The 24,337-nt window shown below is 45.9% G+C and overlaps 1 protein-coding gene across 2 annotated transcripts in view; it reads right to left on the reverse strand.

Annotated features, from left to right (window-relative positions):
* Nucleotides 1-24,337, reverse strand: part of sspo (SCO-spondin) — a 113,465-nt gene that overhangs the window by 67,927 nt on the left and 21,201 nt on the right. For both annotated transcript variants that reach the window (XM_079490337.1, XM_079490338.1), the window contains exons 23-69: nucleotides 24,331-24,337; nucleotides 24,046-24,173; nucleotides 23,726-23,835; nucleotides 23,235-23,384; nucleotides 22,883-22,976; nucleotides 22,308-22,517; nucleotides 21,462-21,667; nucleotides 20,964-21,078; nucleotides 20,407-20,528; nucleotides 20,112-20,276; nucleotides 19,431-19,667; nucleotides 19,165-19,281; nucleotides 18,517-18,631; nucleotides 17,958-18,079; nucleotides 17,678-17,842; nucleotides 17,077-17,313; nucleotides 16,805-16,927; nucleotides 16,565-16,662; nucleotides 15,970-16,201; nucleotides 15,398-15,550; nucleotides 15,049-15,186; nucleotides 14,398-14,580; nucleotides 13,545-13,695; nucleotides 12,912-13,071; nucleotides 12,497-12,545; nucleotides 12,172-12,273; nucleotides 11,642-11,778; nucleotides 10,978-11,098; nucleotides 10,118-10,245; nucleotides 9,224-9,365; nucleotides 8,860-9,030; nucleotides 8,592-8,751; nucleotides 7,980-8,058; nucleotides 7,840-7,861; nucleotides 7,629-7,749; nucleotides 7,050-7,263; nucleotides 6,381-6,522; nucleotides 5,513-5,692; nucleotides 5,072-5,242; nucleotides 4,155-4,262; nucleotides 3,816-3,953; nucleotides 3,178-3,336; nucleotides 2,427-2,591; nucleotides 2,018-2,209; nucleotides 882-1,134; nucleotides 282-407; nucleotides 33-127 (exon numbers count right to left, since the gene is read on the reverse strand). The exon at nucleotides 24,331-24,337 is cut by the window's right edge and continues 196 nt beyond it. In XM_079490337.1, coding sequence (XP_079346463.1) covers nucleotides 33-127; nucleotides 282-407; nucleotides 882-1,134; nucleotides 2,018-2,209; nucleotides 2,427-2,591; nucleotides 3,178-3,336; nucleotides 3,816-3,953; nucleotides 4,155-4,262; nucleotides 5,072-5,242; nucleotides 5,513-5,692; nucleotides 6,381-6,522; nucleotides 7,050-7,263; nucleotides 7,629-7,749; nucleotides 7,840-7,861; nucleotides 7,980-8,058; nucleotides 8,592-8,751; nucleotides 8,860-9,030; nucleotides 9,224-9,365; nucleotides 10,118-10,245; nucleotides 10,978-11,098; nucleotides 11,642-11,778; nucleotides 12,172-12,273; nucleotides 12,497-12,545; nucleotides 12,912-13,071; nucleotides 13,545-13,695; nucleotides 14,398-14,580; nucleotides 15,049-15,186; nucleotides 15,398-15,550; nucleotides 15,970-16,201; nucleotides 16,565-16,662; nucleotides 16,805-16,927; nucleotides 17,077-17,313; nucleotides 17,678-17,842; nucleotides 17,958-18,079; nucleotides 18,517-18,631; nucleotides 19,165-19,281; nucleotides 19,431-19,667; nucleotides 20,112-20,276; nucleotides 20,407-20,528; nucleotides 20,964-21,078; nucleotides 21,462-21,667; nucleotides 22,308-22,517; nucleotides 22,883-22,976; nucleotides 23,235-23,384; nucleotides 23,726-23,835; nucleotides 24,046-24,173; nucleotides 24,331-24,337 — 6,713 coding nt within the window. The remainder of the gene's footprint in view (nucleotides 1-32; nucleotides 128-281; nucleotides 408-881; nucleotides 1,135-2,017; nucleotides 2,210-2,426; nucleotides 2,592-3,177; nucleotides 3,337-3,815; nucleotides 3,954-4,154; nucleotides 4,263-5,071; nucleotides 5,243-5,512; nucleotides 5,693-6,380; nucleotides 6,523-7,049; nucleotides 7,264-7,628; nucleotides 7,750-7,839; nucleotides 7,862-7,979; nucleotides 8,059-8,591; nucleotides 8,752-8,859; nucleotides 9,031-9,223; nucleotides 9,366-10,117; nucleotides 10,246-10,977; nucleotides 11,099-11,641; nucleotides 11,779-12,171; nucleotides 12,274-12,496; nucleotides 12,546-12,911; nucleotides 13,072-13,544; nucleotides 13,696-14,397; nucleotides 14,581-15,048; nucleotides 15,187-15,397; nucleotides 15,551-15,969; nucleotides 16,202-16,564; nucleotides 16,663-16,804; nucleotides 16,928-17,076; nucleotides 17,314-17,677; nucleotides 17,843-17,957; nucleotides 18,080-18,516; nucleotides 18,632-19,164; nucleotides 19,282-19,430; nucleotides 19,668-20,111; nucleotides 20,277-20,406; nucleotides 20,529-20,963; nucleotides 21,079-21,461; nucleotides 21,668-22,307; nucleotides 22,518-22,882; nucleotides 22,977-23,234; nucleotides 23,385-23,725; nucleotides 23,836-24,045; nucleotides 24,174-24,330) is intronic.

A 24,337-nucleotide genomic window follows, 5' to 3' on the forward strand; every position in this document is an offset into this window, starting at 1 on the left:
CTAGTCTATGAATGGTGAATTGGCTTGCGTACCAGCAGGAAGGCAGGGGCTGAAACACTGGCGAGCCTCTGAGGAGTCTCCTAGACAGGGCTGGACTCCCACTGACCCTGCTGGGTTGACTGGAGACCTGGGGGGAGATGGTCAACAGAGAAACAACATTTCACTTCTGAAATGAATCATGAAACCATAGTGCTGGTATTAGAATGACACTTAAGGTGTGCATTAATGAGTACATTAAATATAATTTCTGAAAATAGAATAGATGATGGTGTTGGGCTCACCTGTAGCGCTGTTGTAGGCCCGGCCCACAGGTAATGTCACACGGTGACCACGATGACCAGGCTGACCAATCACACCTCGCTGTACACCTGGAGCTGTCGCAGGTGACTCGCCCATCTGTGCATGTGCTGATAGAACCATTAATCATTGGCATTAATATTAGGGGCACACATCACTGAACATGTGTTCTACAGTGAGGTTGGTGGTAAATAATAAAGTGTATTAGAACATAGAACAATTACAGTCTATTTAATAGGGCACTGGTGCCCAAACACTGGGTCGGGCCCCAGTTGTGGGTCGCGGTCACATTTTCATGGGTCCCTTTAGGTTTTTGGTTTCCTACATTTTGTTTTTAATTATTATTATTTCAAAAAGCATTGCCAGAAAAGCAAAAGAATAATAATAATAATTTCATAATAATAAGAATTAAAGACAAAAATAAATCAAAGAAAAAACATAAAAAAAGAAGTATAGTGAAAATAGCTGATCTGCTATTTTCAGTAGTTTGGGTCCGCAGGAAAACATCAAATTTATCTTTTGTGTCTTGAGCTAATAAAACGTTTAGGAACCATCGTCTGTAACAGAGGGATTCGACGTCTCACCATGTGGTGCAGGGGTCCTTGGTAACCTCCTGTCGCGGCTGCAGCGTCAGTCCCTCCCAGTGGCAGACGCACTGGCTGGCGTTCACACAGCGGCCATCCTGGAGGTACAGACCTTCAGGACACCGGCATCCTGGAACACACTCTGCGCTGCAGTTGTTGCTGAGGCTGAGATGTGAGCAGGACCGAGGGCAGGGCTCCACTCTGCCAGACAGACAGTCTGCCTCGGTCACCAGCAGCATGCCATGGACACAGCCTGGAGTGGACAACCATCACAGTCAGTCACACACAACCTCAATGTTATTACATTACCTACGTCAGAATGCCATGCCATGGACACAGCCTGGACAACCAGCACAGTCAGTCACACACAAGTTACACAACTGTAACCATAGTTATTAACCTGGATATATTACACTGTGCAATGTGTCTTTATGCATTAAGGCACACACGGTACTCTTAGACTTTATTGGAGATTATGAGGTAAGCCAGGGGTCATTCTCAGTTTAACATGAGGATTTTAAAGTGTTCTGAAATGCAAAGGTTTGACCATACTGGTGACAAAAATAGATTTTTCTTGACCCTCCCCAAGTAACTGCAAAAGGTTTATTGAACCTCTGCCACCAAATAATACAAATTATAAAAAATAGTTTGATTCCAGTTTGTGATTTGTTCCTTTTTTTCTACATAAATATTATTTGTTTAAGGCTGCAGCTAATGTCCTTTTGGACATCAGAACATCAGAGTGGTGCGATGGCCGAATCAGCACGCATGACACTTTGGTTGACCCTTCCCTGGACTCAACATGCACTCCATTCCGGTCAAACAGAGTCAGTGGCGCTGCTATTGTACACTCTGCTGCACCAGTGGGTCTCAAAGTGTCCTTGAGTGGGCTCCAAATGGACCCACACATGTGTGTAACTCTGAGAGTATACACCTGGTCCTTGAAATTAAAAAAGTTATGAGAACCACTGTGTACACTAAACGGAACAGAGCCTTAAGTAGTATCGGTAACACCTGTGAAGGAAGTAGGGAAGGGACCCGGAAGTAGGAAGGAGTTATTCTGTGTGCATAGAGCCTATTGCAGATTACCTGTGTGTGTGTCCTAGTCTGTGTGCATTGAGCCCATTGCAGTTTACCTGTGTGCGTGTCTGTTCCCGAGCCACAAGGCTGACTGTTACAGCCCTGACTCTGCAGTGTCATCCCCTCACAGTCCCGCCCACCGTTTTTAGGGGGTGGGGCCGTGCACGTGCGGTTCCTCCTGCTGGCTCCGCCCCCACACTGGGCGTCACACTCCGTCCACTTTGTCCACTCTGACCAGTGGCCGTCGACTGCGGTAGAAAGAGGGGACGGAATGGAATGTTAAGCGGAGAATTGGCTAGTGATTGGATTTGAAAAGCTTGCGTGATTAAATATAAGAGTGGCATATGGCAGCAATGCTGCAGCTGTTTCCTCGTCGTACTGACACTATTTAAACGCAACACTGAAGGTGTGAAGTGTCGTTAGTATAAGAGACGATTGCTGACGGGTTTTATCGAGTGTCCGAACCTTTACACGCTTGAGGGAAACAGGCTCGGCTATCAAACTGAGAGCCGCCACACGCTCCTCCTGGCAGAGCCTCCCTCAGGACGTCCCTCTGACGGAACACGGAGCCCAGTCCACACGACACACTGCAGTGGCTCCACACCGTCCATGGAGACATGATGCAGTCCACTGCAAGAGAGAGAGAGAGGACAGGACAACAAGGACAATCAACTGGGGTAATAATGAGAAGGTTATTGAGAGGGAAGTAGTCTCGTGTAGCCAGACAAATATCCCACAATCTCCGAATGCTATATATTTCTATAGAATCTGGAACTACACCTCCCAAAATCCGAGAAAGGCAGCTGCCATTTCGGTTCATATATGTATGCTTAGAATGATTTCGAAATGTAGTATTTATATTAGGATACATTTGCGCGACTGTAATGACAAAACAGAAGTGATGAGGAGTCTTCACTTCCGCTTTATCACTTGCTCATGATCAGAGCTTGACGGAAGCATTTGAAAATTGCGAGAGGCAACAGTCTGGCCACGCGAGACTAAGAGGGAAGGAGAGGAGAGGAGAGGAGAGGAGAGGAGAGGAGAGGAGAGGAGAGGAGAGGAGAGGAGAGGGGAGGGGAGGGGAGGAGAGAGGAGAGGGGAGGAGAGGAGAGGAGAGGAGAGGAGAGGAGAGGAGAGGAGAGGAGAGGAGAGGAGAGGAGAGGAGAGGAGAGGAGAGGAGAGGAGAGGAGAGGAGAGGAGAGAGGGGAGGACATACCACAGTCTTTCTCATCGGATCCATCCACACAGTCCTTGTTCAGGTCACACCTGCGGTCCAGGTGAACACACTCCCCACTGCCACAGGAGAACTGCTTGGGAGAGCATGGGCTGGGCACAGGGGGGCGCCGTGTGGGCGCCGCAGGCCTGGGAGTGGCGCCTGATGAACAACGGAGTGCGGTTAGACCATTTTACATCGTCCTAATGTCTACAAAAGTGCTTTAAGATAGAAATAATAATATAATAATAAAAGCTCCATTCTGCACCCGTGTGCACTGTACAAAGTCAATGTAATCAAGAACGCAACAGAGTCAGTTGTTAATGAGGAAGGACAGTATGAGAATCACATGTGGACACATTTACTAGGGTTGTCCAGATCCGATCACGTGATCGGATCTGGAAATCGGGGCCGATCACGTCATTTTCAAATGATCGGCATCGGATCGGGAGCAAAAAGACGTGATCGGGACAATTTTCTGGACATCCCTAGTATCAACAACAACAACCATATCATGACATTAGACTGGATATTATCTGTGATTTTGGATATTATACTATTGATATGGTATAAATGTGTTGTATAAAAATATTGGATCGGGAAAATCGGTATCGGCAGATCTGGACATCCCTAACACTTACCGCATCGTTCCTCGTCTGACCCGTCAATACAGTCCTGCTTGCCGTCACACACCTGGGCTGCATCCACACAGCCGAAGGCCTGGCATGCGAACTCCCCCTCCACGCACACCACTCTACTACCCCCATCAGGTTCCATTCCTTAATGGTGAAGAATAGAGGTTATACCGATGAATTTGAAGGACCAATGGAAACTAGCCTTTTGACTGTCAAATTACTGTCATATTAGCACCCTTTACACAGTGATGAAAGAAAGAAAGAGCCATTTCGTTAGGATATATGAAACCAAAATTCCCTTTGGAGCGTGCGTCTGGTACAGCTATCAGTTCTTGTCTCTCTCACCTGTTGTGGTGTGCAGCCCAGGTCTTCCACGGTAGGGGGTGGTGAGATGCAGACCCGGCCGGCCTGTGGTGCCCAGCTCGATGTAGGGTGATCTGGTGGTCTGATTCCCTGAGAATTCAGATACAGACAAGATACAATTCAATAACCTGATGATAAGATGATCAGGAATGCAGCTCAAAAACTCTGCTGCACTTTAAAGAAATATGATGTTTCATAACTGTCATTAAATTAACGTCAATAACGTTATTCAAATAATCACCCACACAAAGCCAAAAGCATTGCACATCTGTTCACCAGTAGGAAGATTCTTAAAATAAAAATGTACTTAGCCGAAAGAAAATTAATTAAATTAATAAATTAATTAAATTTGTGATCCCAAATGTACTTTGCCATCTGCCAGCAGATGGCAAAGTACAATATGGAAAAGTACATGACAAGATTTCCTGGTAACAGATTCAAAACTCTTGTGTTGTTGTTTTTTTACCATCTGAGCCCTGTATACTGTGTCCTAATACAAATAGCGGGTATTAGTCAATCTACAAGCATCGTGAGCCTCTGAACTGAACTTGACCAGCTGTTTTCACTATTTTGGATCAATTTTTAAAAGATTATTCCTCAACCACGCCGTACCCCCTTCTTAACCCTGAGGGGAGTTCATCTGGGATTAGGGTTGGGAACCTTTAGGATTTTAACGCTTTCGGTTCCTTAACGATTCCCTCTTAACGGTTCCATTCCTTAATGGTTCCCTTAACGATTCCTAGGGGGTTCCAGGTGGACCCTTACATGTCTGTAACTCTGAGAGTGTACAAATGAAACCAAATGGACCTGTAAGGGTTCCAAATATGATGGAACCAATTCCGGTTCTTCAATCCCGGAACCGCTTCTTTTTCAGACCCGGTTCCGGGTCCCAACCCTACCTGGTGTAGTGGCTGGGGTGGTGGTCTTGTGAAGCCCAGGGTGACCTGGCCCAGGCGTGATCGTGGCCACACCTGGACGTCCACTCTGGGATCCAGTGGTGTGTAGACCCGGAACACCTGTAGTACTGGTGTAGTTCTGCAGCCCTGGGCGCCCTCTAGTGGGAGCAGTACCTGATAGGAACACACGCACGCACACGCACACGCACACACACACACACACACACACACACACACACACACACACACACACACACACACACACACACACACACACATATGGTGCTTAATTTATGCAACATTGTACGATAGTGTGCAATGTTTGCCTATGACACACTATCGTACTGCCTATGACACAGACTGACTGACTCCAATAAAAAAATGAAATAGTAGTAGTATTGAGTAGTATCCAAGAGTATTGATTGAAGATCTTCTAGTGCTCACCACAGTTGATCTCATCAGAGTGGTCCTTGCAGTCTGACCGTCCATCACAGAGCACAGAGACAGGGACACAGTCTTCACTGTGGTGACACGCAAACTGGCCAGGCTGGCAGCGATGATGCACCGTCACCTTTCCACCACCAGAGGGAGATGTGGTCACACTGCTGGGGGTCACAAGCTCATCTGCAAAATTTGGAGAAGAAAATCAAAAAACAATAATACAATATAACTAAAATATAAGGCCGTTTAAAAAAATCTTCCAATCTTCAATACAGTGAGGTAAATAACCAAGAAAACATCAAGTCAGCATTCCCTTATTATTCATTATAACTAAGTAACTATTAAATGAAAAGTACATACGTTAAAAAGAAATGCTTGGAAAAGCAGGGAACACTTCTTAAAGGACAACTTTTGTTTTTTTTCAACCAAGGTTCGTGTTTTAGGTTGTTATTGGAGAAAGTAAAAGATCAGTGTATACAACAAACAACATATTGTCAGGCGGCCAAATGCAGATAATCCTGTAGGTCCTTGACATGAAAAAGTACGAGAACTTCTGATATACTGTAGAAACGTATACGTTTTTCAGAAAAATGTCATGATCTAGAAGACATTTTATAGAATCTGGTCTGAGGTCTCAATGGGTTTTAACCCATTTTGGGTGGGAACCCCTTTTGGTGTTTTTATGTTATAATTTAGCTATTGAAAAATAGCAGATCTACAAGCGAGCTTGTAGGTCTGCTATTTTTGAAAAATCGTGAAAATATTTATTTCAGAAAACTGGAGGATTTAGAAGATTTTTTTTTAATTTCGAGGTCAGGCTTAAATGGGGTTAAAAGGTATAAAAGCAGCGTGGATGGAGTTGTTCCGTTACCTCCGTTGCAGCCAAGGATCTCAGCCCGGAGGTAGAAGCTGTGTCTGAACTCCACGGGGATGATACGGAGGTACCGCGCTCTGACCAGACGACTCAGCCAGCGAGTCACCGGGTTCCTGCCTACCATGCGCACCTCAAACACCTGCACACACACACACACACACACACACACACACACACACACACACACACACACACACACACACACACACACACACGCACACGCACACATTATGGGAAAAGTAGCAAATGAAGCAAGCAAGGAGGAGATACAGATTATCACCCATTAAGAGCAAAGATGGATGCTGTGTCGCTCATTCGTTTATCACATATGGTGCTTAATTTAAAATAATAATAAAAAGTCCCCCCATTCTGTGTTTTGCCTAGAACTGGAGGTCTGAAAATAATAATTAACATGGTGAAGTACATATTGATGATGTCATCAAGATGTACTTCACCATGTTAATGTTGAAACTAAAACAAGCACACAAGCGTGTGAGCTTGTAGATCGGCTAGATTCACTACTTCAGAATTACAGATTTTTGGAATTTATAGAATTTCTTAGATTTTTTTTTTTATGTAGGATTTTTACTGGAGTCGTGGCTCAAAATACTGGCCCGAGACCCACAAATGGGTCCCAACCCATGCACTGTGTAGGTGTTGCATTACCTTGGCAAGGCCTCCGGGCTTCCTACTCTCTGTGTAGTCTGAGAAGTGATTGGGGTGCAGGGCAAAGGCCAGTCGGTATTTGTTCAGGTAGCCCGACGTCCGCTCGCTGCCCTGAGTCACCACACCCGATATCCACGTGGGCTCCAAGAAATCCACCTGGAAGTAAGGCTGGGGGTCTGTAGGCAGTGGGCTCCACCCAGGCTCCATGATCTGACTGGTAGACAACACAAAGAGCAAAACAATATGTTTTAAGGCTGGGGGTCTGTAGGCAGTGGGCTCCACCCAGGCTCCATGATCTGACTGGTAGACAACACAAAGAGCAAAACAATATGTTTTTCTGTTTTTTTTCCCCCCAATGGGTCCCCAGCCAATGAGGAGTCACTTAATTTATCTATTATTGAACTACTTCACTTCAGAATGATAAATATACAAAATAACTATAATTTTCATGACCAAAACATCTTTTAATATCAGGGCCTTTTGGACAAAATAATTTGTGATGGGAATCCACGTCTCTCAGGTTTCTGCCCGATGACAACGATAAGATCCATTTGGATATATTTCACCGCGTTAACTCACACGTTGGGCACGATGTTGAGTCTCCCTGCATCGGCGGGACTGTTTGCTCTGTACGTGGAAGAGGACAGCTGACCATAACGGATCGTCCCATCCTCCAATCCCAGGGGAGAGGAGCAGATGCCTGCAGGATACAATTAAATCATTTAATACCATCCCAAACTGCCCATTTGACAGTCTGAATATTGCTCAGTTGTGGTGTGTTAGTGCTTACCTCGATATCCTGGACTGGCAATCTGAAAACAAATATAAAGAATATAAAACCAGGAAACAGAGCATTTGCAGTGTGTAACTACAAAAGATTCAAAAGACTGACATACTGTAGTGAAATAGTTGACAGAGGTTCTGACTCACCGTGGGGGTCACTGCAGGGTGGGTGACCGCAGCCATAGATGGTGTTTTTCGATGGGCTGGGGTGGGGCTGTGGGGTGGTCTGGAAGTGGACACAACGCATATTGTTACCACATTAACCCTGGTGTCGCTATTCTGGGGATGTCCTGAGATTATTGCACAAATTCATCGTATGATGTGTGACAAAGTATACAGAGCTTAAGTGGTTGAAACGTAAAGGCAAACTGTTAAAGATTCCCAGAGCACAGACACAAACCTCACCCCACACCACCCTTATGAAATCTCACAGGTAAAGACAGAATATGATTTAGTTGATATTCTGAGCGTATGCGCATGCATAAAGTGACTGGCAAATCGAGTGGCAAAGTGAGTTTCAAAGTGAGTTTAACGTCGTTTAACATCGTTTAATGCAATCTGTTTGGATGTATGTTTGGATGTATCATGGGCTCTCAAGGCCAGAAAGTATAGTTTTTTGCTCAGTAGGCGTTCCTGAATATCTCCTGGGGATGATGATGTCACATGTATACACTCTATTTCTACTATTGCTACCAGTAATGTTAATATATCGCACGCACGCACGCACGCACGCACACACACACACACACACACACACACCTGGTTGGATGATGGGGATGGCAGCCGGTCTCGTCCTCTCCGCCGGGACAGTGATGGAACCCGTCACAGCGCAGTTTCGCGTCGATGCAGCCCCCTGGTGGAGGGCAGGAGAACTGACCGGCGGGGCAGCCACGGGGAGCAGTAGGGGACGGATGAGTACCTAGTGGAGAAGAGGAGGAGCAATAATGGCACACAGCTGTCTGTCAGCACTAGTGTCAATGAAGTGAATTGATATATATATTCAGTGTGCAGTTTGATTGCAACTCACCACAGTGCATCTCATCAGAACCATCTCCACAGTCATTGACTCCATCACAGACCACGCCTTGTGGTCCCGCCGGGACGCAGCGGCCATTCTCACAGTGGAACTCCCTCTCCCTGCAGCCGCCAGCCGGAGACACTGGAGACGGAGGAGACGGGGTGGTTAACCAGCGGTGACCTGGAGGAGAGGAGAGGAGAGGAGAGGAGAGGAGAGGAGAGGAGAGGAGAGGAGAGGAGAGGAGAGGAGAGGAGAGGAGAGGAGAGGAGAGGAGAGATAAAATAAGGTAGGGAAATAAATAATATTATGAAGCAGTGATTTTTATTTTTGCAACAGCTAAATGTAAATGTAAGATAAGACATTGTGTCCTAACCATCTCCACAGCCCATGACCTCCAGCCGGAGGTAGATGCCGTTCTTGAAGTCGTGTGGGAGCAGGCGGACATAACGAGCTGCCACCATCCTGTCCAGCCTGGTCTCCGCCACACTGCGGTCGTCATGGTTACCACGAAACACCTGCAATGACAAGCAATACGGACAAAAGGCGTCTTTATATCATTTTTATGGACTAAGTATAGACCCTTGGAGAACCCTGTATATAACAAAGTATACCTGTATAGAGCGTCGTAGTCCCCTTTCAGAACGACGAGGGCCCAGGAAATAATTCCCCGTTCATTTTCCCCATAGACGTTTCAAAAAAGTATTTATTTAAAGACCTTTACGCCAAATCATGACAATAAACACAATGTTTTGGGCCGATCAAATAATTAGTAAGAAGAAAAACAAAACAAAAAGTGTTGTACCCTGCCTTTTCCCCCCTATTCTTACTAATTATTTGATCTGCCCAAAACATTGTGTTTATTGTCATGATTTGTCACAACAGGAGTTGGCTTTGTCTGCGGCGTTAACGTCTTCAAATATAGGGTCTATACAGGGCTGGGTTTAAGTGGTTAAAGTACTTTTTGAGGGGCGCTAGCAATCAGAAATGGCTTTCAGAAATGACATCATGTGGCAGCCAAGTCTATGGACGTTTATCCCACCCCAAAAAAACAGGACCCCAGACAAGTCTATGGACTTTTAATGTTTGCTTTAAGCAGTGACGTCATGTGGCCGCCAACAGTACACACACACACACACACACACACACACACACACACACACACACACACACACACACACACACACACACACACACACACACACTTGGTGCATTTATAGATAGATAACCATTGCAGTACTACAACGTCTGAGCTTTAATAATACTGTACCTTGGCTCTGGGCCGAGCGTCAGTGAGCAGTTCCTGGTATGTGTGCCACTGACGGCCGTCCCTACTAAACTGCAGGTAGAAACTGGATACGAACGTGTCAAACCCTCCGCCGCCCTGGGTCAGCACACCTAGGTATAGACAGAGGGATGGGGAGATGAATCGCGGGTTAACACTTTCCACACACTACTCACATATTTGACCTAAGAACCACTATGTGGTGTGATACCTATATTTTATTATTTTATTTTTTTCTTACCTACTTTCAATTGAACCATAGCCTACTTATTCTGGGGGAACATTCACCGAAAATAGCCGAAACACATCGCCCTACAACTTGTTGTGAGCTTATGAGTTATTTTGGGTGAAGAGATTTGTTGGGTAGAGTGAAAGAAAAGAGCGGAACAAGTACAGAGCTGACCGCAGTCAAGTATAGAGGTTATATAAGCATCCCAGAAGTGGTTCTCAACCAGTGGTCCGGGGACCACCAGTGGTCCTTGAGGGGATTCCAGGTGGTCCCCTCCCCAGCTTGATGGAGGTTTGGTAACCAAATACATTTATTAGATCTTTAACTATTGAGAGCGTACAATGAAACCAAATGAACTCGTAAGGGTCCATTTGGTTTCATTGTACTTAACTTACAAGAAATATTATAAACAATTAGAGAATGTAGAATCATTTTGATCAACGTCAATACACATCAATACAGCATAAAAATGTGGACAAAATCCTGTGTCTGAGAGGCTAAAATGGTGGTCCGTGGCTCAAATGCCAAATAAATGAATAATGGACCTTGATATGAAAAGGTTTGAAAAGCAGCATCCCACATCACACACATGCATGCTAGTGACGTGTCTGTGTACCAGTGATGTTGTATGGTTTCAGCAGGTCTGCCTGGAGGTAGGGGCTCTGTGTGCTGTCACCGCTCCCATCAGGGCTTCTCTGTGGCAGGTCTTTATACTCCTCAGGCTCTGGACTCCAGCCCTGCAAACAAAACAGACAAGAGATGTCAGTCAACCACAGAACATGGTTGGCTAGTAACTTCTATCATTTCACACCTAAAATGCAACATAATACAGATATGTGGACTTTAGTTGAATTTAGATTTAAAATTAAAAGAAAAAGAAAATCACACCCGTCTGAAGTGAGTGGTACTGTACTGTACTGTACTGTACTGTACTGTACTGTACTGTACTGTACTGTACTGTACTGTACTGTACTGTACTGTACTGTACTGTACTGTACTGTACAATCCCTCCTCCCTGGCCTGTGTGTGTGTGTCTGTGTCTGCGTGTTAGGCTGTGCAACAGTGACACTTGGTGGTGAACAAACGCTTTAACGCTATTTTCGTGCTCGGACACAGCCAGGGACACAGGATCAGACCCAGGGACACAGCCACACACATAGCTGTCTATAGGAGTGGTTGCACCACTCAAAAAGAAGTTTAGTAAAGAAATGCTAAGCTGTTTTAGCCGCCCGGATTCAACATGTATCATGGGCCAAAAAAAAACCAACAGAAAAACATGCCTGGAGAAGCTGGAGGTCCCGGTGGGGGTTTGAGCCATAGAGCCGAGCAGACTCAGGGGGGTGACCGGGCTGGTGGGACGAGGCTCTGAAACTGGATGCTGGGAGGGACTGGACCCCTAGAGGAGACCAGCACTCATCTGGAGAGAGAGGAGAGGATAGGAGATGAGAGTGTACACAAACACATGCACAAACACAAAGAAAACAGGAGTGAGTAGATTGTAACACTTTATTTTCACTTTACACATTTTTATAGCGCTCTGGGGCGTCTGTATCTCAACGGAAGGCAACATGGAGGCAACGGGAGGCGATGGCGTTGCGTGATTGCATTGGCAAGCTTTCCCGAGATTCCTTGCGAAGTATAGCGGAAGAACGGAAGCAACACTTGCCTTCAAGATTCCGCTTGACTTCCTCCTCACGTTGGAGACAGCTAGGTCTCTCCAACGAACTGCAGCGGCCAATGAGGCATCGATATTTTTTTTAATATCTATGCTGAATATGGCCAACTATTTTCAAAAGGAAAGGCTACTAACCAGCAGGAGGAAGTGGATAGGTCGGCACTGTGGGTGTAGCGCCCTCTGTTGTTTTGGAGGGCAGTGGAGCAGGGCTCGTCACTGGGAAGGTGGCATTGTCTCCTGCAATATAACAAAAAGACAGAAAATGTCAAAAAACCCACTGACACACAATTCGGCCAAAATGAGCCGTTGCACAATGAACAGTGCCCAGACAAGATACCGTAAATAACCTATGCGTGGATTTAGGCCAGTGTAACAAGTTAATGGAGTTGATTTTGTCCGACACAAAGCAGAAACATCTATTAATGAAAGTAAACAGTCCAACAATGGCCTGTGTCTTTACCTTGGCAGTAGCAACACATGTCTCCCTCCCCAGGCACTAGACTCTGGCCCTGTGGGAACAAAGGAATCACATCGGTGTTGCTATGGGATGAGACTATGAGCAGTGAAATCAAACAACAAGGTTTGAAAAGAGAGCCGGTAGCGCAATATTTACAGGAGATAACACAGCCATATTGGAAAATGTGACAAAACAATCGGGTGATCATAGTGGAAAATACTGCAGCTGCAAATATGTAAAGACCATACGCAATTTTACACCTGAATAAAAAAATACACACAGGGTTTGTTAAATTAAAAAAAAATATATATATATATATATATATACTGCTATTTGTACTAATATTTTGCAATTAAACAATGTGACACATGCATGCACGCACGCCAATACATGTCTGTACATCAGTACAAGTACTTACCAGGGGGCATCCAGTGGCGGCGTATGGGCAGTAGGGGGAGCAGTGCACAGTGAGGTTCGGCAGACAGACACACAGCCCGCACTGGCCTGTCTTCCACCTCTGTCCTACAGCATGGGAGACACCCTGATGCTCACACCGCTCACATGGGGCCGTCTGACAGCTGCACACATGATGGAGAGACAACACAGCCAGCACATCAACACACTAGTTCATCATTTTATCTAAGCATACACACACACAGCAATACAGGAGTGGAAAACATGCACGCCTGTAAACCCAAGCGGAGAATATGAATGAATAATCTAAACTGCAATCCATAACTTCCTAAGCTAGGATGTAATCCATAACCATTTAGTGAATAAAACTTTGTTTTAATAAATGTGTTTGGAGGTTGTCTCCCTGCTCTTCTACTGAGAAATTTAGATTCTGTGTTTGGTTGATACAGTTTTACAAGAGGTGCTGAATCGAGCTCAAACGTGTAATATCTCCCCTGCCCTTAGACATTTCGGTGCTCACGAGGGAGCTCCGTGTTCGAATACTGGGTAGGACATGAATCTGAAATGGATCTAAATGGATTGCAGCCTCAACAGGCAGACGCTTGATCTGATGTAGAAGATGTATGGGTATACTGACCGGCGGGCTTTACGGTAGATGCCTCTACATGTGCTTCCGTCTCCATGGTTAACAGGGTTGTTGGGGCTGCGGAAGGACCACTGCACGCTCTGCACGCCGCAGGGTCCCAAACACTCGCCCCACTCCGACCACGACGACCAGCCACAGTGCACTATATATAGCAGAGAGACACAGTTATACAGTGAGCTAGATGTTGGAATTCAAAGCTGACTTTGACAATGGCAAGGACCTAGGCTGCAACATTGTCACATTATGTAATGCAGTGTAAATAATGTAGGGTTATTATAGTTAACAAACAAAATTACTAAAAATTGGACTGAAACATGATTTTAAATGAAAGATAATTTGTGTATTTACAAACTGAACTAATATAGAGTCCTGGTCGAGAATCTTCCAAAATAACGCTTGAAGATCTGCTATTTTTTTGCAATGTTTCTGTCCTTTTATTGCCGCAGTTAACTATGGAATCGTGCACTTTTTGTTCGTCAGTGTATCACTCAAAATCCCCATATATGGGGAAAGCCCCCATATATTGTGCCCAGGTCTTGTGACATCACTATGACATCATCAGGGATTATAGTAAATCAGGGGTCATAGTAAATGCGACCTGCTGTCGCAATTAAGCCCATATATGGAGATCCCTGATGTCATCAATATTACTATATGGATATATGTCAGAACCTGTTCTGTGTTGATCCTTCCCCATCCATCCTTCCTCTTCGATGTCTCCCTTTTGACTGTGTGTGTGTGTGTGTGTGTGTGTGTGTGTGTGTGTGCGTGCGTGCGTGCGTGCGTGCGTGCGTGCGTGCGTGCGTGAGTGCGTGCGTGCGTGCGTGTGCATGCACGGACTAACCTGAACACTCTGGGTTGGGCCGACAGCGCTGAGGCCGTCCTCTCTCACACACGCAGATCTCACAGTCCACCTTGACCTGCTGGCCCGGCCAGTAGTGCACCCCGGCCACCTCACACACACACTCCTCTGGCAACACACACTGCTGGGCGTGGCTCATCACACGGCCCTCTGCACACCAGCAGCCTGGAGGTCAATTAAGTTAGATGAGTGGAAGGAAAACAGGTTGAAACTCATTGAAGATCCATCATACTGTAGCTTGATTTGCAAACATCTAATGGAACCAGTGCTATACCTAAATACAGTAATGTGTTATATAAAGGATTATTTGCATAATCGATTCACGCTGTAATCTTTTTTTTATTATGCAGTGAATCAAAGTGATACATTGTTGGCTTAAAATAAATGATGGAATAAGGTAGTAAAGTACAAAATGATGATGAAACCCAACATGCAATGGCATGTAGCAATGGCAGTGAATAAACAGGTTATAAATATGTTTGCATGGTACCTTTGCTGTTGATGGACTAATCAATTAGTCCTTTTACCCCTACCTGGCATTATGCCCCAACTTATACAGCAATTAAAAATACAACTTTCTACAAGCTTGCCTAGTGTAGGTTCCAGAGAGGTTTACTCGACACCCTGACTGACCTGAGAAGCAGGGCGCTTTGGGGTCACAGGTTGTGCCACTGCTGATATGAGCGCAGGACACTGGGCACGGGGCACAGCTGTGTCTCACTAGGCCACTGGGACAGCTGGTGTTGTCACAACCATCGTCGGGGCATGGTTCTGGAAGAGCATGAGAAAAATAAAGAAATGGAAGGAGGGAGAGAGAGAGAGAGAGAGAAAGAAGGATGAGTTTTATTTCCATTTAGCGAGTGTTCATAATTCGTCTTTTGCTGCTTTTATTGCAGCCTCGTTTTTCATGGGATGCTGACATTGTAATTTCATGGCAAAGCCTTGTCTTATGGGAACCATGTTGTCACAAAGTCATCCTTACTGATCTCCATGGCCAGGCCCGAGTCTCCAGGGAGCTGAGAGCAGTCTCTGCCCCCGTAGCGAGGTGGGACACAGTCTCGGTGTCGGACCTCCACGCCGCCACAGCCGCTGGAGCAGTTGGACCACCCGACCCATGGCAACCACTGGCCGTCCACTAGGGGGAGACACAGTGTGTCATTATGGTACAGAAACACTATCCTTCACATCATGTCAGACTGATGTGTTTGCTCTTGTAATTGCTGCTTTACCAGTGGTGAAAAATGTACTTAAATACCGGTATGCACTTTAAACTTTCATTCCTTATTTTGGGCATTTTAGGCGAAAATTCTAAACCTTTCACAAGTTAAAACAATTATTTTCCCAAAAGCTTTAATATTGTCCAAAACATTTCTAAAATGTTCCAAGATCCAAGAAAATAGTGTGAACTGAAAATATTATTTGCCGTGCAACAAAGTATAGAACATAACTGGTTAATGTACCATACTTAAGCAAACATTCTGACCATGCCCAAACTATCAAGTTCTATTGTAACGTGCTGTTTTACATTCTATTGTATAAGTACTGAGTGCTGACCTGGGCAGGTGGTGTTGAAGCACTGCTGTCTCTGGATGTCCTGGCCCAGACACCCACGCAGGGGGTCCCCTGCAGGGCACGACCTCTGTCTGCTCATTGATCCTGTCCCACAGGAGACACTGCAGGGGCTCCAGAGACCCCACGGGCCCCAACTTCTACACCCCTGCTCATCAGAGGGGCTCCCTAGAGGTGCTAGCTGGGAGTCCTGACAGTCTGCTACACCATTACACACCTATGGAGGAGAAGGAGAAGGGGAGGGGGAAGAGAAGAGAAGAGAAGAGAAGAGAAGAGAAGAGAAGAGAAGAGAAGAGAAGAGAAGAGAAGAGAAGAGAAGAGAAGAGAAGAGAAGAGAAGAGAAGAGAAGAGAAGAGAAGAGAAGAGAAGAGAAGAGAAGAGAAGAGAAGAGAAGAGAAGAGAAGAGAAGAGAAGAGAAGAGAAATACAGTCAAATGTTATGAATGAAATTTTAACATAATTACTAAGATGATCTAACGTGCTTTCAGGTCTATGTAAAGTTCCGTTTTAACCAAGGGTGGTGGAGGGAGATGGAGTCATCCGTCTTCTTGTTTCTGCTCATGATGGAGAAATGACCTTACCGCTTTGAAGGGCACACATGATCCATCCATGCAGGTGAATTCAGGACAGGTGACGCTGGTGTTCCGACCACCAGGGGGCGTTGGTGAGATCGTCTTATCTGGGGTTTTTGAGAAGAACAAGAGAATCCAGATAAGGCAACAGATTGTGTATCCTAAATGTTGTCCGCTCAAACATCTGCCTGAACTGTAGCTCACGGGATATGCATCATTCAAGTTCCAGGTTTCCAGTTTACAACTCACCACACACTAGCTCATCCTCGCCATGGGGACAGTCTGGAAGGCCGTCACACACTCGTGACATGTTCACACAGGTACGGTTGTCACACGAGAAGCTGCCTGGGCAGGGAGGTATCCAAGTAGAGCCTGGGTGAAAGATCAAATACAGATAGATGGATAAATATCACTTATTTAATTTGGTAATTCAGTTTTTAGACGGAACAGAAAGGAAATAGAAAATATTTTATAGAATGTATTATGAACTTCTGTTTTTATTGTTTTGTCAAACAACTCACCGCAGTTATCCACGCTCTCGTCTGACGCATCTCTGCAGTGAGGGGTCCCATCACAGAGGTGCTGGTAGTCCACACACTGGTCCCCACTGAGACAGGACACCTGTCCGGGGCCGCAGGGGGCCGGGGGACACTGCTGCTCATCACTGCCGTCCAGACAGTCTGTCTCTCCGTCACAGCGCCAGGCCTGGGGCACACACTGCCCGCCGCTGGCACAGGCAAACTCATACGGCCTACAGGCTGGACAGAGGAGGAGTTTTAGGAGAGTGATGTCATAACAAGGCAGAAGAGAAGAGAAGAGAAGAGAAGAGAAGAGAAGAGAAGAGAAGAGAAGAGAAGAGAAGAGAAGAGAAGAGAAGAGAAGAGAAGAGAAGAGAAGAGAAGAGAGCCCTGGGAAAGACCCAGCTTTCCAAGCTTTTGTAAAACGGTTCGAACCTGACCCAAGGGGACAAAATAAACCATTGTTCCCTATTCAAACGCTCCTTGAAATGTTTAAACGAGAGAGGATTTAGTCCAAGAAGTGCTTTTAGATTTAAAAACAAATAAAAGACAGCCAATCTCCATTCACTCTCAACAGCATCCTTATAGTCACATTGACATTAACCTGCAGATGGCGTGGTGGGAGGGGGTGACGTTGCCACGGGAGTGGGGTGACAGCTGGTCTTGTTCTCGTCGTCTCCGTCAGGACAGTCTGTCACTCCGTCACACAGCTTGGAGCCGTTCACACAGGTACCATCGCTACAGGCAAACTGGCCTGGGGCACAGGTCACTGTCAACACGCACACGCACACACAGACTTAACAAACGTCCCCATAATATCACAAATGTACACCATTTATATGTGCTCGTTTTTCATTTCCTTCCTTTCATGTCTTTGTACGTACCTTTGCTTGGACAGACAGCTTCATCTGCTCCCGAGGGACAGTCTTTGTGACCGTCACACACTCTGTCTGGAGGGACACACTGGTTCCCAGGACACTGGAACTCCCCTGGAGCGCACACACACCTAACGACCAATAAACACTATTAAATACTGACAATATCATCCACGCAAATGAGCATTCTGAAACAGTATTGTCTGAACTTCTTGGTGCTGTTGTATCGGTCTGCTGTATGCCTAACCGTATTCAGCTTAACAAGTTAAATCAAACGCAACAAAACGATATTTAGGAGGAAAATGGGTCTGCCCTAAAAATATTTAGGGCAGACCCATTTAGAGAGAGTTATGGCATTATTAAACGTGCTTCATAAACAATGAATACGAATGGGATTCATCCCTGGAACATATCGTCATCGCTTCACGCATTCACATTTAAAGAAATTAAAATCAATTGAACATGATGAAGAAATTGAACATAATGTGGTTAAGGTTAGGATGAGACACTGAGAAGCAGACATGTGACTCAAGCGTCTACACAACATAGACATATACTTGTAACACACCCTCGTTCATCGCTCAGGTCGCCGCAGTCATCGTGTCCATCACATCTGTGGAGGTAGAGGATGCAGCGTCCTCCAGCGCACAGGAACTCACCCTTATCGCACACCACGCCACAATCTGACACAGAGGAGAGACTCACACTTAGAGCACAGTAACCATTGCACACACACAATCGATCACATCAACGTGAGTTTTTATTATTTAATCATGAAGATAACACTTCTCAACAAGCCAACGGTGCCAGAGATTAGCTGTTCACAGACGGACGGACACACGGACACACGGACACACGGACGGACGGACACACGGACGGACGGACGGAGTGCAAAACATACTCTCTCCCCATGCCTTCGGCCTGGTGGAGACAATTATGCCTTCAAGTAAAGCGACTTGAGGCGCTTAGATAAGGAAAGGCTGCGTACACGGAAGGAGGTCAATTGCCTTTCATAGTCAAGCACACTCGCAGCCTCACAACTTGATTGTCAGGACAACATTTCCGTTGGACAGGGAAATGCGCAGAGTCCGCAGAACAAAAACAAGACAGATGGGCTACAGCCAGCTTTGGACGTCTGCCCGGATCCTTTGGGGCGATTATAAACTGGGCTTAAACGTGCATTCTGCATCGACACAGATAATGCCATCCCACCCACCTTGCTCATCAGAGCCATCAGCGAGGCCGCAGTCTAGCCGCCCGTCACATACGTGGTTCCCAGGAAGGCACTTTCCGTTGGCACACTGGAACTCTCCCGGTGGGCACAGTTTAGAGCCTGCGTGAAAGATCAAATACAGATAGATGGATAAATATCACTTATTTAATTTGGTAATTCAGTTTTTAGACGGAACAGAAAGGAAATAGAAAATATTTTATAGAATGTATTATGAATTTCTGTTTTTATTGTTTTGTCAAACAACTCACCGCAGTTATCCACGCTCTCGTCTGACGCATCTCTGCAGTGAGGGGTCCCATCACAGAGGTGCTGGTAGTCCACACACTGGTCCCCACTGAGACAGGACACCTGTCCGGGGCCGCAGGGGGCCGGGGGACACTGCTGCTCATCACTGCCGTCCAGACAGTCTGTATCTCCGTCACAGCGCAAGGCCTGGGGCACACACTGCCCGCCGCTGGCACAGGCAAACTCATACGGCCTACAGGCTGGACAGAGGAGGAGTTTTAGGAGAGTGATGTCATAACAAGGCAGAAGAGAAGAGAAGAGAAGAGAAGAGAAGAGAAGAGAAGAGAAGAGAAGAGAAGAGAAGAGAAGAGAAGAGAAGAGAAGAGAAGAGAAGAGAAGAGAAGAGAAGAGAAGAGAAGAGAAGAGAAGAGAAGAGAAGAGAAGAGAAGAGAAGAGAAGAGATGAGAAGAGAAGAGAAGAGAAGAGAGCCCTGGGAAAGACCCAGCTTTCCAAGCTTTTGTAAAACGGTTCGAACCTGACCCAAGGGGACAAAATAAACCATTGTTACCTATTCAAACGCTCCTTGAAATGTTTAAACGAGAGAGGATTTAGTCCAAGAAGTGCTTTTAGATTTAAAAACAAATAAAAGACAGCCAATCTCCATTCACTCTCAACAGCATCCTTATAGTCACATTGACATTAACCTGCAGATGGCGTGGTGGGAGGGGGCGACGTTGCCACGGCAGTGGGGTGACAGCTGGTCTTGTTCTCGTCGTCTCCGTCAGGACAGTCTGTCACTCCGTCACACAGCTTGGAGCCGTTCACACAGGTACCATCGCTACAGGCAAACTGGCCTGGGGCACAGGTCACTGTCAACACACACACACACACACACACACATACACAGGTCACAGACTTAACAAACGTCCCCATGATATCACAAACGTACACCATTTATATGTGCTCGGTTTTCATTTCCTTCCTTTCATGTCTTTGTACCTTTGCTTGGACAGACAGCTTCATCTGCTCCCGAGGGACAGTCTCTGTGACCGTCACACACTCTGTCTGGAGGGACACACTGGTTCCCAGGACACTGGAACTCCCCTGGAGCGCACACACACCTAACGACCAATAAACACTATTAAATACTGACAATATCATCCACGCAAATGATCATTCTGAAACAGTATTGTCTAAACTTCTTGGTACTGTTGTATTGGTCTGCTGTATGCCTAACCTTATTCGGCTTAACAAGTTAAATCAAACACAACAAAACGATATTTAGGAGGAAAATGGGTCTGCCCTAAAAATATTTAGGTCAGACCCATTTAGAGAGTTATGGCACTATTAAGCGTGCTTCATAAACAATGAATACGAATGGGATTCATCCCTGGAACGTATCGTCATCGCTTCCCTTTTTAAAGAAATGAATCAATTGAACATGATGAACATGATGAAGAAATTGAACATAATGTGGTTAAGGTTAGGGTGAGACACTGAGAAGCAGACATGTGACTCAAGCGTCTACACAACATAGACATATACTTGTAACACACCCTCGTTCATCGCTCAGGTCGCCGCAGTCGTCGTGTCCATCACATCTGTGGAGGTAGAGGATGCAGCGTCCTCCAGCACACAGGAACTCACCCTCATCGCACACCACGCCACAATCTGACACAGAGGAGAGACTCACACTTAGAGCACAGTAACCATTGCACACACACAATCGATCACATCAACGTGAGTTTTTATTATTTAATCATGAAGATAACACTTCTCAATTATGCCTTCAAGTAAAGCGACTTGAGGCGCTTAGATAAGGAAAGGCTGCGTACACGGAAGGAGGTCAATTGCCTTTCATAGTCAAGCACACTCGCAGCCTCACAACTTGATTGTCAGGACAACATTTCCGTTGGACAGGGAAGTCCGCAGAACAAAAACAAGACAGATGGGCTACAGCCAGCTTTGGACGTCTGCCCGGATCCTTTGGGGCGATTATAAACTGGGCTTAAACGTGCATTCTGCATGGACACAGATAATGCCATCCCACCCACCTTGCTCATCAGAGCCATCAGCGAAGCCGCAGTCTAGCCGCCCGTCACATACGCGGTTCCCAGGAAGGCACTTTCCGTTGGCACACTGGAACTCTCCCGGTGGGCACAGGGGCATCGGGGTGGCAGGCCCACAGAACTCCTCGTCTGACTGGTCAGCACAGTCTGGGCGTCCGTCACAGCGCAGGGACACGTCCAAACAGGGACCACTGCAGGTTTAAAAAAAAATAACATGTTAAAAATAAGTCCAGACTTTTCAAATACATAATATGCAAATACATTTTCTGTCTGGATTTATTTGGATGGATGAATGTTTATCTATTAAGAGAGGCATATGTTTATTGTACAGATAACAGATTATGGAAATTATTTTCCTAAGGAACCAGTGGCCATTTTCATGTCAAGGACACCCAAATTGATATGTATTTGGCTGTGGGCTTCTATTTGAAAAAGGTATCGTGCCAGGCACAGGCACATAAGAGAAAAGGTGACAACATTTTTGAAATAAGGTAGGGCATAAGTGTTTAAACTGTTCCTAATGTTGCTGGGTATCCCCTGGAACCCTTCAAGGACCCCAGTGTCCCTGGACCTCACTTGGAAAACCTGCGTTAACCCATTTAGGCCTGACCTCGAAATTTAAAAAAAATCTTCTAAATCCTCCAGTTTTCTGAAATAAATATTTTCACGTTGTTTCAAAAATAGCAGACTTACAAGATCGTAGCGCGCCACTCGGTGGCGCGCTATGAGCTTGTAGATCTGCTATTTTTCAATAGCTAAATTATAACATAATGTTTAAAACACCAAAAGGGGTTCCCGCCCAAAATAGGTTAAGCTGTGGGTGAATTTTACCTGGGCCTGCTGGCGCAGTGGAATTGATCTGGAGCGCATGTGGATGGGCAGATCTCATCGGAGCCGTCTCCACAGTCGTCCTCGTTGTCACACACCCACTGGGACGGGATGCAACGGCCACTCGCACAGCGGAAATCTGACTCCTGACAGGAAGGTGAGGGAGGAGGGCACGCCACGCCCTCACACTGCCACGTGCCGTCCACACAGGAACTGGACACACACATCATGGGCAGATGCACAAACACAAACACATAAACTTTGCGAACCACTGATATATATTAATTGTATTTCATCTTTAATAATTTGCTTCACCTGTCCGTATTTTACTGATAAGCATACATAACAATTTGTATTCATTTTGATTATATATAAAATGTATAAAAAAGACAAAACAATATCTGGCCCAAAGGGCAAAGCTTACCACTGCATATGTATTATTGATAAGCATACTGCACTACTTACATACAGTATTAACACCAAGTTTAACTGCACACTCTTCAAAAACTTTGATTGATTGATTGATTGATTGATTGATTGATTGATTGATTGATTGATTGATTGATTGATTGACTGACCAGTTCTGACAGTGCTGAGAGACGCTGGTCCCAGGTGGAAACACGGAACCCTCCCAATCACATGGACACTCGGACGGCACGACACAGCCATCACCTGGGTGGAGGCAGTTGAAACACACATTTCATAATCACAATATATGGCTTAAGCTACTTACAATTATGTTGATTTGTACTGGTTCAATTGATTAAACTGATTATTGTATGTTACTGTATATTATCTAATTTGGCTGGGGACCCAATGGAACCCTTCAACTTTAAGACACCACTTTGAGAGGCATTGCAGTCTGTATAGCATTACATTACATCACATCACATTACTTTAGCCGATGAGCGGCAACAGTGATGGTGTTACCGTGTAGGACGGTGCCGGCTGGGCAGAAGCAGCCCTCAACACAGGAGAGGGAGCTGCACTGGGAGTCAGAGCTCTGCTCCGCTCTGGGGCACGAAGCAGAACAGGCAGCACCGCAGGGCTCATACACCAGACCGTTGTCACACTGCAGGGCTGCGGCGCAGAGGAGAGGAATGACGACAGGAGGAGGGCAGTAATAAAAAGGGAGAGAGGAGAGAGGGGGGTGGGAAGGAGGGAAGGAGGGAGTGATGTGAATGAAAGCGGTGGGTGAAGGGTAAGGAGAGAAAGAGTATAGGGGAAGATTGTCGCGAGAAAGAGAAAAAAGAAAATAATTAGCAAGTACAGATTAAGCAAAAACAAACCGTCAACGATCCGATTATGAAGATAGAAACGTGTGATCGGTGTGTGTGTGTGTGTGTGTGTGTGTGTGTGTGTGTGTGTGTGTGTGTGTGTGTGTGTGTGTGCATGCGTGTGAGTGTGTGTCCTAGACATACGACAGAGTTCCTGGGATCTCCAGCGGACATAGACGCCTCGGCGGTTGCACTCCTCAACGTAGGCAGATATGGCCGTACACAGACACTCACAGTCCCCACCCGAGTCACAGCTACACAAGACAACAGAAAACACACACAACTCAATTTCATACTATTATTAAGATCAACTGTTTTCACAGAATAGAACAATCAAATATGGTATGGTATGGTATGAATACATCAAGTCACTCAAGACACTCACCCACAGGGTAATGCCCAAACCACACAAATGGGTCGCTATGCAACTCTGACACACCAGTCGTAGTACTGCTGTTACTCACCCACAGGCGTCAAAGACACACCAGTCGTAGTACTGCTGGAAAGGCACCTCGGCGTGGCACGCGGAGAACACGTCCTGCGTCATCACCGCACACCTCTTCCTGGCCCATGGCTGTCTGTGGGGGTTCAGCTGGGGAGAATAGGAGTTTGGTCAATCTTTGTGCGTGCATGCATGCGATTGTGCGTTTGTGCATGCGATTGTGCGTTTGTGCGTTTGTGCGTGCGTGCGTGCGTGCGTGCGTGCGTGCGTGCGTGCGTGCGTGCGTGCTGTGCTGTGTTCAACTCACAGTACAC

This window comes from Electrona antarctica (assembly GCF_951216825.1).
Source record: "Electrona antarctica genome assembly, chromosome: 20".
NCBI classification, from domain to species: Eukaryota; Metazoa; Chordata; class Actinopteri; order Myctophiformes; family Myctophidae; genus Electrona; species Electrona antarctica.